At 40.6% G+C, this 12373-nt stretch overlaps 4 protein-coding genes across 7 annotated transcripts in view; 1 reads left to right on the forward strand and 3 right to left on the reverse strand.

Moving 5' to 3' along the window:
* Positions 1-2757, reverse strand: part of LOC109480686 (heat shock factor protein 5-like) — a 4013-nt gene extending 1256 nt beyond the window's left edge. Inside the window, exons 1-4 of the mRNA XM_019782916.1 lie at positions 2651-2757; positions 1643-1844; positions 1127-1304; positions 3-899 (exon numbers count right to left, since the gene is read on the reverse strand). Of these exons, the coding sequence (XP_019638475.1) occupies positions 3-899; positions 1127-1304; positions 1643-1844; positions 2651-2757 (1384 nt within the window). The remainder of the gene's footprint in view (positions 1-2; positions 900-1126; positions 1305-1642; positions 1845-2650) is intronic.
* LOC109480791 (low molecular weight phosphotyrosine protein phosphatase-like) overlaps positions 1-9872 on the reverse strand; it is a 14424-nt gene extending 4552 nt beyond the window's left edge. The window contains exons 1-6 of one of the 3 annotated variants that reach the window (XR_002140855.1): positions 9721-9872; positions 9441-9514; positions 8761-8874; positions 8468-8529; positions 8121-8220; positions 7161-7996 (exon numbers count right to left, since the gene is read on the reverse strand). Coding sequence is in view for 2 of the 3 variants with exons in the window: in XM_019783100.1 (XP_019638659.1) it covers positions 7922-7996; positions 8121-8220; positions 8468-8529; positions 8943-9056; positions 9441-9514; positions 9721-9766 (471 nt within the window). In the remaining variant the exon portion in view is untranslated. Of the gene's footprint in view, positions 1-7160; positions 7997-8120; positions 8221-8467; positions 8530-8760; positions 8875-8942; positions 9057-9440; positions 9515-9720 lie in introns of those variants that run through there. The other 2 variants (XM_019783100.1, XM_019783101.1) reach the window with 2 other exon arrangements.
* LOC109480790 (low molecular weight phosphotyrosine protein phosphatase-like) overlaps positions 1-9873 on the reverse strand; it is a 14444-nt gene extending 4571 nt beyond the window's left edge. The window contains exon 1 of one of the 2 annotated variants that reach the window (XM_019783099.1): positions 9817-9873. The gene's annotated coding sequence lies outside the window, so the exon portion shown is untranslated. The remainder of the gene's footprint in view (positions 1-9816) is intronic. The other variant, XM_019783098.1, reaches the window with a different exon arrangement.
* On the forward strand, positions 3197-7161 carry LOC109480789 (SH3 domain-containing YSC84-like protein 1). Its single transcript, XM_019783096.1, has 10 exons — positions 3197-3526; positions 3951-4064; positions 4422-4535; positions 4856-4920; positions 5027-5126; positions 5267-5408; positions 5577-5754; positions 5919-5973; positions 6169-6258; positions 6459-7161. Coding segments are annotated over exons 1-10 (1077 nt in total). The 5' UTR covers positions 3197-3525; the 3' UTR covers positions 6677-7161.
* Positions 9874-12373: the final 2500 nt, after the last annotated feature.

Here is a 12373-nt window from a genome sequence, read left to right on the forward strand (position 1 = left end):
ACTAGCAGTAACATCTGAGGTAGGCACTAGGGTGAAGGATGTTGGATTTTCTGACGAGGTGACAACAAGAGGAGACTCAGACATCACACAGTTCTCTTTACTGGAAGCAGTAGTAGCTTCTGAGGCATGAGTGATGAAACTCCCATCAGCAACCTGATTTTGTCCCGACTGGACAATGGACTGGGCAGTGGGAAGCACAGTAGAGCTTGGACCACTAATGGTTGCAAGGATGGCATTTTCAGGGGGAGAGCCAGTGTCCGACATGCTGTCCTTGATATCCCACACTCCAGAGTCGTTCACTGTGTTGTTTCCTTCCACCTTGATGGCGATGTCCCCAGAGATGATCATGTTAGTCTCTGTTGTCTTGGGATGGAAGTCAGTCACACTGGCGATGGCCTTGATAGCCTGTAGGAACTCTTGTTGCTTCTCGTCAATGAACTCCACCACAACCTTTGCATCCCCTTGGTTCCCAGAGTCGTTCCTGTCCATGGTGCTAGGTGTTGCTTGGATGCCGCTGTAGTCGAATGCCTGTGTGGCATACGGGCTGTAGTTGTAGGTTTGGACGGGGAGCCTGTTGGGGCCCTGGGTGATGGGAGTGGAGAAACCTGTTGGTTGTGGGTAACGCTGCTGCATGTAGGGAGCTCGGAACTGCCCACCCATAGGGTAGCACTGCTGCGTTTGGTACCCGTACATGGGGGATGACTGGGAGAATGAGTTGAACTGGGGCAGCCTCTCCCCACTGTAGGTTGGGGCCCATCCGTTGTTGACAGCTATGCTACCATTGGATCCCAAAGGCATGTTTGGCATAGCAGCCTGGCCATTTGGTATGGGGATTGGTCGGAATCCTACACTGCCGTTGGGGTGGGGAAAGGGTGTTGAACCAGGGGGTCCCATACGATCTGGACAATAGAGAATAGAAACAGTAAGTCATCAATGCTGACAAATGTTGCAGGTGATAATAAGAATGAAAGCTGGATGAGAGAATGGAGCTAATAGTATTTTCTTGTCCATTCTTCCCATTGCCTTAAGATTGTATGGCTTTTGTCTTGGAACCCGCAGATTGTTAGAATCATAGAGAAAACAGTAAATCACTTGTGTCATGTGTAGACTAAACTCTCTTCCTTACTTGGTGGGTAATTCTCCTTATTGGGTGTGTCCTCAGGACCTGTGCTGTCTGGCCTCTTCCTCTTCTTCTGCCTCCTCACCATAGTCAGGTCTGGCTGGCTTTTGCTGAAGTACCTGTTCCGGAATCGATGGATGTCCTTGTTGCCTTCATGTCTGGCTGCCATGATGTTCTTCTTGAACTGTAAACAAACAGATAAATCACAACAACAATTAAGTTAGAAATTCATTTCTAAGTTTGCCTTCAAGGAATAGATATGTAGTGGCTCTACACTGAGGTTATGTCACTAGAATGCTTTCTCTCTTGTGTTGACATAATAAAGATAATGATATAGAGTGGGAAATTGTTTACACTTGTTAGGAAGAAATCACTTGACATCGCCATAGCTGTTTTGGTAAGGTTAGCAGGGCTATCACTTTCGAAGCAGTACTGTAGCAATAAGACCACTAAGTACTAGGACCCAAGGCTGATTTTGACCCATTTATATATATATATATAAAACTACACATCAATTGTCACCTGATAGAGGTTGAGTTGCCTGACGAAGCTGTCCCAGTTGGCAGTGTTGAAGACGTCCAGTTGGCGATTCTCCAAGACTTCGTCCTTGAACTGGCTCTGTACGATCACCACTTCCTCCCCCGCCTCGTCCCAGTAGATGGACTTGATGCGGGGATCGTTCACCAGTATCCACAACTTAGCTGGGAAGTGGTTGGCGTTGACGCTGAAGTGATAAACGTATGAAAGTTCCAATTTTGGATCGTTTGATTGCATAAAATTTTGATTTCATTATTCCAAGGAAATCATATGGTCCTTGATAGTACACAGATTATGAAAGAAATTCGCTTTTTATGCGCCGGATTTGCAGCGTTAATGTATCCTTCCTGAAACTGTAATGGAATGACCCACGCCCGGCGCCTTTCCTCGCCTACCACGCATCTCAAATTTCATAACGGACGGAAATCGTCGGTTTAATATAGGCAACATTGCATATTTACGATGTAACTCTGGTCACTACTTTGCTCAGAACTGAAAGTTTATATATCAAATCCTCAGTGGAATTGAACTTCACTGACGGACAACTGTCTTTTCGAACGACAAAAATCACCGGCCTACTGATTCAGCAAGTGTTGTAAAATTTCCGTCAGACATTAAGACTGGAGCCCTCTAACTATCCATTTTCCCAAGAGTCTCGCGTTTCAGATCAGTGCTATTGAACGTAGAAAAATAAAAAACCAATGCAATGGTCCAAGCCTGGGATGATCAAACGGTAACGATAGAGGTCTTGATCAAATACGATAGGTACGATTCGGAGATCAGCTTCCTTTTCCAGTAAGACATTTAAATCACAGCTGATTCTGAAGGTCATAGTCTAAAACCAAAATATACACGACCGTCGCATTTGTAAACTTTTCACTGAAGAGTCTCCCAATCTAGATTACCGTTTTTTTTCTAAAAAAAATCAAGTTAGCTTTCATCTGAAGCAATATCTATGGTCTATAACAGAAAATGCCGAAAAACTGTTCAAACCTGTACGTGATCCTTGAGATTTCGTCCGAAACGCTAAAGTCGTTCCAAAACATCTGAGGAAGTCCTAGCGGTCCTACCGCTTGCTGTACAAAGTCAGGCGAAGTCATCGTCATAGCCTGGGTAGCCTGGGCGTCTTCCATTTTCAAATCTGACGACAGTTAACCTAAGAGTAAGGAAAATGTTTGGGCAAGGTTAAAAGGTAGGAATCACCACAAGGCGGTAATGCTAGACAAAGAAATCAACAGCGAGACAAACAGCCAAACAAATATAACCCGCCAGGAAATTGATTTCCATTTGCTCACCTGAAACAGATGATTTTCCTGAGCTGGGAACAAAGGAAAAGAAATCGAAAAAGAAAGGAGACAACTGCACGGTTCGAAACCAGAATGTCGTTGGAAAGAATCTCAAGAACGTCCGAACACTTGTTCCAATGTTCTAAGAACTAGGAGGGCTGTTTGGAACACGCCCATGGGCTGGCCAATCAGCTTGCGTCTTGGGGAAACCCGCGAAAATGTGGTGGATTTGAATGTTTGTCGTGCTTACGACCCCTTTTAATTTTCTCAAGATTACGCTGTACTGCAAGTGTTGATAGAAAACCCCCATGGGGCAAAACACGTCAATAAAGACGTTTCAAGTGTATTCTGAGAAGAATCATTGCCATAATCCAGGCGACGAGACGAAAGTAGTGACGTGTTTCGTTTGGTGTCAGCGCAGACGATACCCTGAGGTAATCACAGGTCAAGGAAAATGGCGGCGGGTGATGCGAACGGTTCAATTCTGTAGCTGCGTTTTTTAGGGTTCAGCGCCTGCTTTCCTCAAGTGCAAGCCAATAGAACACCACACGAACTTAGGAACTCACACATGCCTTATCCATCAGTAAGTAGACACTGTCTACGTTGCCTGACATGGCCGTGTTTCTGTGTTTTTCGGCCGTGCTTTGATATTTTAATTTCCAGCTTGTGGGAGGGGGCACATACAAAGTTGTTTTTCGCTGCTTTGAACCAAGGACGTTTTATATACGTTACTAACGTTATATGATAGAATATGACTCCTTTTAGCAATTGTCACCTCTCACTTCAGATTTGCAGGAACTTTATAATAAGAGTCCCGTTTGCATTTGATGTTTGCATTTATTTCAGGTGTAGCAAAATATAATATAACAGAAATATCCAGCCATATAGGTACTGTCAAATGGCATTGCAATGCATGTACAATATGCAATCATTCTCGAGAAAGATGAGTCTAGTGACATGACATAACCAGGCCAGACTTATATGCATGCATATTTTCTAATTTCTAGTGGTGAACACTCCAGTTCCACATAGCCTTAAGTCTGAGGCTAAAAAGGCTGCCAAGATCCTGAGGGACTTCACAGTACCAAGTGCAAAAACTGGACCAGACAAAATCATACCAGGTAAGTCATATCAACTACTGAGAAGGGAGGATTTCTGCAATCTACTGAAATTACCTCGTACATGTATTGTGCACATTAATAGGTAAAAATTAGGGGCATGTCAATTGTATCTAATAACATGGTTTCGGCATATCTAAATTATGCATTAACATTTAAGAAGATCTAAATTATGCATTGACATTTTCTTAAAAAATAATAAAATGGGTAATTTTTGATTTGATAATGTCTTTTGCAGCTTTTTCAATACAAATACTTACTCTGTATGGAATTTGGACATCTGTATGTGACACATTCTTCCTCTTTTGTATTGCTTTTCATCAGTTCTTTGTTGCTGGATAATTCTTTGTTTTTGCCCAGTATCTATCTTAGCCCGTGCCCGTGGGCTTGCTGTCCTGACTGTGTTTAAGGCAGGATTCCTTGTCAGCGCTAGAGGAGGCAGTGGCATTGTTATTGCCAGAATATCTGAGGACAGTAAGTCACTGTAGGATAAATATGGTATTCATAATGTATTTTTTGAACACGATCACTCTCCCTATATTATACATATAGCAGTAACATCATTTGGGATATGAGACATATGACATGTCATTCTGTGAATGTGAAAAATTGGGTGCAATCAAAACATGACATTTTTCTTTGTCATAGGTATGTCAATTATTTTCACTTCCGAAAATGACTGCACATCTTGAGGATATGAGAGCCCATTGTACCATACTGAAAATCTAAAGCTGTATAAAATTCATATGGTACTGAAAAGGTTGTCGTGGTAACTGTTTGACATTTATCGACAGGATGGTCAGCGCCATCTGCAGTGGGTCTTGCAGGACTGGGAGGTGGATTTGAAATTGGAGCTGAAGTAAGCATCACTCTTTTCTTTGAAATATGTGTATTTAGTAGGTGGATATTGAAATTGAGATACATGTATGCAAGCAATATTCACAATATATGGTTCTATCTTTCAGGTCACAGACTTTGTCATTATCCTAAACAGTCAATCGGCAGTAGATGCTTTCTCCAAGGGTGGCAACCTGACATTAGGTGGCAACTTCACAATTGCAGCAGGTGACCAATTCTTCATATATATCGTCTTTTTCGTAATGTCACTTTTGAATGCATGACTGTGATAGCATTTTAAAATATCACACAGTGTGTTATGTCATGTTCTGAAGATCATTTACATTTACTATTAATATATTAAACAGGGCCACTCGGCAGGAACATGGAGGGAGATGTTGCAGTTAGAAGCCCTTCAGCTATATACACCTACAGCAAAACCAGAGGACTGTTTGCTGGGATATCCTTGGAAGGGACAGGAATCATCGAAAGGAAGGATGCAAATAGGAAGTAGGTTAAAAAGTCAATTTTCAGATAACTCAGAGGCCCATAGCTTGTTGATATATGTACTGTACATTGGCCTTCATATTGTTTTTGTTTCAATGTTTTCTATGAGAGTGTTAGTGTTACTTTGTTTCTCCTTTTTGTATGATAAAAGTTTTCATACCTGTTGTCCAGGTTCTATGGTGGGGATGTGCGGGCATATGAGATCCTGAATGGGACCGTACATCCTCCATCAGTGGCAGACCCTCTGTACGAGATCCTCCACAGACATTATGAAGCTGCAGAGAAAATTCTGGTCGAGGCTGCCAAGAAGGCTGCTGTGAAGAAAGCTGCAAAAGCTGACCGTCCCAAGGTGTTTCTCCATTGTTGTTTATGTTAGGAGTTGTAATGGCCATGATTTCTGTCACCATTACTGTTTTATGGCTGGGCAGACTCATCAATAACATGGATCACATCATTTTAGCATGATACCTGTGATTTGTACAGTTGATATATTCTCATGTTCTGATCCCTCAGAGTTTCAATTTTGGATCCTACAGAAGCAAGTCCATGAAGAATTCTTCCACTTCAGGTGTGTGAAATAATGGTTTAAGGTAGTATAGATTACTAAATGTAGTTCTGTAGATGAAGAAAATTAAACTGTTTTCCAACTCATGCTAGTTCTGTAGACATGGCTTGCTTCAAAGGACATGTTTTTGGTGATGTGCTGTATTATTATGATAATTCTGTCAGCATATTTCTACTCACTATCAATTGTTCTGTGCAGATGACAAACCGTCCAGGAAAATGAGATCCAAATTCACATCAGCAAGGAGATGTACCAGTTTGGTGGAGGAGCGTACAACCAGTGAAGAAGGTTGGTGTTGATTTATCAATGTCTAAATGTGTCATCTGTCATCTTGGGGGATGAGAGATGTACATTTAAAGGGACTTTCCAGTGGATTAACGTTGCACTGAAAGCAGCACTGACACAAGACACCTGATATTGTTCCTTTCTTATTATTATTTGATAAATGTTAGGGGCTTGCTGTTTCTCTAACCACAACTATTTCTCAGACCTTCAGAGCATCTTTATGGACAGACTGGCATGCCCGTTTGAAGTTACAGCATTGTTCAGCTTTGAGGGAGAGCTGCCCTGTGACCTGTACTTCCAAGAGGGAGACAAGATTACTGTCCTGACCAGAACTCATACCCAAAATGACTGGTGGGAAGGGAGGTTAAAGGGCAGGAAGGGGATCTTCCCTGCCAATTACGTGCAGTTACCAAGGCCTTAGTTCTTGAAGGGCCAAACCATACACATCCTTGCCTTTCTGTGTTACATGGCTACAGGTGGTGACATGTATTTAGTAACCCATGGACAGCAAAACACCTTTTTACAGGGGAAGTACTAAGTGGAGATGACACTAATATGTCTAAAATGTTCATGGCATATCTTGTAGTTGTGACTATGGTATGGTAACATGGTTGGGAACAGTGTTGTTACAACATGAGATAAGAGATGAATTCTGCTGATGACTGTAATAGGATAATTGTTAGGTCATGGAATACTAGTATGTTAAGTGTGTTTGTGTGTTATAGCTTACAGATGACAATAATGTGCAATTTTGTCTGACCAGTCAATGTTGTAATGTGGTTTTAGACTGGTAGAGGGCTGCAGCTGTGTTTTACAATGCAACCAATCAAGAATCTGCATCTACTTTTAAGTGAGTGGTTAGGAGGATCTTACAATATTGTGGACAGCAATAAGTTTGAGGTTACCTTCCTGGCTGCCCACGTCAACTAAGCCCTTAGTTTCCTGGTCATATCCAACCGTATCATGTGTGCGGATTTCATGTTAAGTGCCCTTTTTACTACATTCTTAAGGCTTGGTCCTATGGTGTTTCTTAAGGCAGAGTGTAAATAATATGCACTTGAATTTATAGGGTTGGTAAGGTATTTTATACTTGTATTATGAGGCAACTTAAAAATTGTTTTTAACTTATTTTTCTACTTTCAAGGCTACAGAGCATTATCTATGTTAAGTGGTGAAATAAAGACTCATTGTTTATTTGAATAGCTTCTTTTGCGCATCTTTATCATGCTCACTTATGGAAGAAGGAAAGAAAAGACATAATTGCAAGCCAACAGCAATAGTTGCATTGGTGCTTCCATAAGCATCATTATTAGCTGCTATAATCATTTTCACATACTTTTAGTTTAAACACAGTTTCAGTGGTCATCAAACAACAAGTTAATCAATAAATGATTATCTTTTTCAGCTCCAATTTTTAAACATATAATCTCAGTACTTGGTACTAAGAAAGTAAGACCCAATTGCAAACGATCATGCCCTAAAAGATCCAGTTCTAATTTTAACATCAATTCAATTCTACAATGATGGAATATTTCAACACTAAATGCTAAACCATATGAAAATTCTTTGCAGTTTTGCAAGACAATTTGCTTTCTGTTACTTGAGCAATGCAAACTTAATGTACTCTCCACTTTCTGGCACAGATGAGTGTGGATGTTCCAGGACTCTACACTGTGTCAAGGAAAGCCTTGCAGCAACGCACACACTGCTGATACACTCTCTCAAAGTCAGACTCTTCTCCCTGCAAAATATTGCATCCAACAGTTTAATGTACATCATAACTCATAAGGAATTTTATAACAAATGTGATATATATATCTGGTATGCAAAACTGAATCTTCTGGTCAACAATATGTGACACTTACATAGTAAGGGTCTTCAATGACCTCTTGCCCCTCAGGATCAAAGCTGCCTAGTAGCTTCACTGTTGCTGTGGATTTTGGAGGCTGGATGTTTTTCAAGTTGCTATAAAAGAAAAATACATATTTTACAGGCAATTGTCATGGAGTAAATCCTGAGAATTTTTTTAAAAATTCTACATTCTTCTGATACATTTAAATGTCTGGCACAAAATAAAAATATCTTCAGATTGAAAAATGTGTTTATCATCATTTAAATCAAAATACATGTAAGTGTACTATTGACAAAAGCATTCAGTACAATCTGTTAACCCCTTCAGGGTTTTTCCATGTTTAATGCGCGAAGTGTTTACCTTATGTTGTTATGATCCATACCGAGGATGTACTGAAACTTGGTGAAGTCCTCTTCTGTCACCTTTCACATGGAAAAATATGCAGATTAACAACTGCAGCAACAGAGGGTATGGCATGTAAGATGCCATAATTGCTTGGTAAACTTGGTATTCCACTTCTATGTCCATGGGTATTATTATACAACACTGTGAGTCATACAGTGCATTACAGTAACTATTAGTTGCAGTTACTGACAGTTACTAACAGTTACAAACAAGCTAAGACAAGACAGATGTAAGCCCACTATAACTACCTGTCTCGCAATCTGTTCCTTATAAACGCCGTGCTTCCTCATGCACGCCTGGCCCCTCTCATCTGGTGGAAGCCCCACATTCCAGTCATGAGTGCCTGCACTGTCTACTGTCCACTACAACATATAGTTAGAACCACTGTCAGCACAGGTTAGTACGTTAGAAAGCGGCATCTGACAAGTACCTGACGCACGATGTGACCATAGGGCACAGAATGCCTTTCTAGGCAGGCCCTAGACCTTGGGTCTGCTCGCTTCCCTACATGCATGTCGATGGTTGCTGCACTGTTGATGTCCCACTGTCACATACACATACACAAACACACAGATACTTTTGAATGAATGACCCATGGCCATGGCTAGATGATAGTAACACTAGTAACCATAGGAAATGGGTAACTGTTACCATGGAGGTCTACCTCCATGCTGTTACTAACTTCAACTTTGAACCTTGTGTTACATCAAGCTCAGATATCATCAAGGGACTTAACATATGGGTATGCTAGCCAAACCACTATTCAGTCATCTATGTGACAAAAATTGTTCACAGAAAAATTTATTTCGTCAAACTTTAAAAACCAAAGTATTATGCAAACAAATTTCTACAGTTCTACACTGTTCTACAGTTCAAACTACAGTTCTGTGACATATTTTGACAAAATTATGATCACGAATACTCTGACCTGTTCCAGTTGCCCCTTCTCTCTCACCAGGTGGGTGAAAACAGCCTCTGCTATGGGTGACCGGCAGATATTACCTGTTTATATTAATATAATTAATAATATGTTAATATTCTTAATAAATATAACTATTATACAATTTTCTGAAGAAAACGTTTCTTCGTTCAACACGGGCCTTTTCGTTTTCCTGTCTAAAAATAAAATTTCATCAAACTCTTGTAGTCTATGTTGGCACTAATTTGACATTTGGCAGCGGTGATTTGAAAGATTTGCGAGAACTTACCAAGACAGACGAAGAGCACAGACTTCTTCCCACTTTTGGCAGCCATGGCCCGGTAGGTTGCAGCGAATAAGCCTGCTATTAGAGTAAATTCGCAAACTAAATCTAGAGGAATATTTCTACACTCGAGACACTTGACCTATGACTGATGACCCCTGCAATTCAGACGGGTCCACTTTTAGTGGGTGATTTTCACTTTTGTTCATAGCCTTGGACTTTTATTTACAAGTATTTTCGTGAAATAAGTTACTATTATAAACAAGATGAATATCAGTGAGTATCCTTGATGGGATTTTTGAATGAACCTGGAGGAATTAACATAAGATTTTACACTCTCTTCAGAGATATTAGTTTGAGCCATTGCCTTTTGACCTTTAGCCGGTGATATAACAGGTTTGCCACCAACCTGAAGTAGGCCGCCGATTGGGCCGCCGATTCGTAGCCGCCCTTTCAGCCGCCGATTCGGGACTAAACCGAGCATAGCAGCTAATTCAAATACAGATTCGAAATCCCAGAAATTTCCTAAATCGACCCCAAAGAAAAATCACGAATGGGGAATTGTTGCAAATGGTCTGTAATAACGCATAGAATATCAATTCAAAGATGAATAAAATCATAAAGTACCAATTAAACGATAAAGTGCAAATTAAAGACTTAGAAACGACACCTAGCGACAATATCATAATCTGCTGATGCTGGCGGCCGATTCAAGTGAATGGTCTCCACCCTCAGGTGTTAAACACCTTGCGTCAGATTAAGCACATAATTCTATAACTCGTAATGACTTTCCATCATTTTATGATGATCCATACTTTGGTGTTCTAGTAAGAAAAGTAACGCACGCTACGTCATTTTGACGTCATGTCGTCTTAAACTGAAGAACATGACGGGCAGTTGTACCCGTAACTGGTCTCCACCTTGTAGGTGTTTAACACCTTGTAGCAGAGTAACTATATAATTTTACAACTTGCAATGACTTTCAATCCCTTTATAATGATCCATACTTTGATATTCTAGTAAGATAAGTAACGCACACGACGTCGTTTTGACGTCATGTCGTCTAAAACTAAAGAAAATGGCGGGAAGTTGTACCGTAACTTGTCTCCGCCTGTAGGTGTTTAACACCTTGTAGCAGAGTAACCATATAATTTTACAACTTGCAATGACTTTCAATCCCTTTATAATGATCCATACTTTGATATTCTATTCAGAAAAGTAACGCACACGACGTCGTTTTGACGTCATGACGTGTTAAATAAACGAAAATGGCGAGAAGTTGTACCGTAACTCGTCTTCACTTATAGGTGTTTAACACCTTGCAGCAGGGTAACCATATAATTTTAAGAATTACAATGACATTCAATCCATTTTAAATGATCCATACTTTGATCTTCTAGTAAGACAAGTAACGAACACGACGTCGTTTTGACGTCATGTCGTCTTAAACTGAATAGAAATGGTGGGAAGTTGTGGCAGTAGCTGGTCTCCGTTCTCAGGTGTTTAACACCTTGTAGCAGAGTAACTATATAATTTTACAACTTGCAATGACTTTCAATCCCTTTACAATGATCCATACATTCTGTATCTGTATAGCCGGTATAACCGCCTTTCGGCGTAACACACCAGCTTCGCAGGCACGCGGCGCGGCGGCAGCTGGCTATATTATACCGATCGACTTGTTACACCTAACCCTTGAACTTCTAGCTCTAGACATTGTTTAAAGCTATCTATTGACAATGCCCCTACTGTACTTGGTGACAGTGAGTTCCACTCTGCGATAGTTCTAGGAAAGAATGAATTCTTGAACACCTCAATCCTTGGTTGATAACTCTGGTACTTGAATGCGTGGCTATTTCTTGTTCTCTTCTGGGCTGGTATTAGGTACTTAGTAGTTGGGACATCCACCAGTTTATTAGTCAGTTTGTACATCATGCATAGTCTAGACATCTTTCTTCTGTCTTCCAGTGAGGTCCACTGTAGGTTTCTTTTCATTTCCGTGACACTACCACCTCCTACATAGTTGTTCATAAAGAATCTTGCAGCTTGATTCTGTACCCTTTCCAATTTGTCATTGTCTTTCTTTGTAAATGGATCCCATACTGTCGCAGCGTATTCTAGGTTCGGTCTTACAAGTGACGTGTATGCAATTGATTTTACTCTAGTTGGACATGCCCACAGATTACGTTTAATCACTCCCAATGTCTGCTTCGCCTTAGTTGTGATATTATTAATATGTGCACCCCACTTCAGTCCGCTTGTCAGCGTGACGTCCATTGATATTCTAGGAAGAAAAGTAACGCACACGACGTCGTTTTGACGTCATGTCGTCTTAAACTGAAAAGAAATGGCGGGAAGTTGTGGCAGTAGCTGGTCTCCGTTCTCAGGTGTTTAACACCTTGCAGCAGAGTAACCATATAATTTTACAACTTGCAATGACTTTCAATCCCTTTACAATGATCCATACTTTGATATTCTACTAAGAAAAGTAACGCACACGACGTCGTTTTGACGTCATGTCGTGTTACAGCAAAGAAAATGGCAGGAAGTTGTACCGTAGCTGGTCTCCACCTGTAGGTGTTTAACACCTTGCAACAGAGTAACCATATAATTTAAAAACTTGCAACGACTTTCAATTCCTTTATAATGATCTATACTT

This window comes from Branchiostoma belcheri, unplaced genomic scaffold (genome assembly GCF_001625305.1).
Source record: "Branchiostoma belcheri isolate BF01 breed outbred unplaced genomic scaffold, Haploidv18h27 scaffold52, whole genome shotgun sequence".
Classification (NCBI taxonomy): domain Eukaryota; kingdom Metazoa; phylum Chordata; class Leptocardii; order Amphioxiformes; family Branchiostomatidae; genus Branchiostoma; species Branchiostoma belcheri.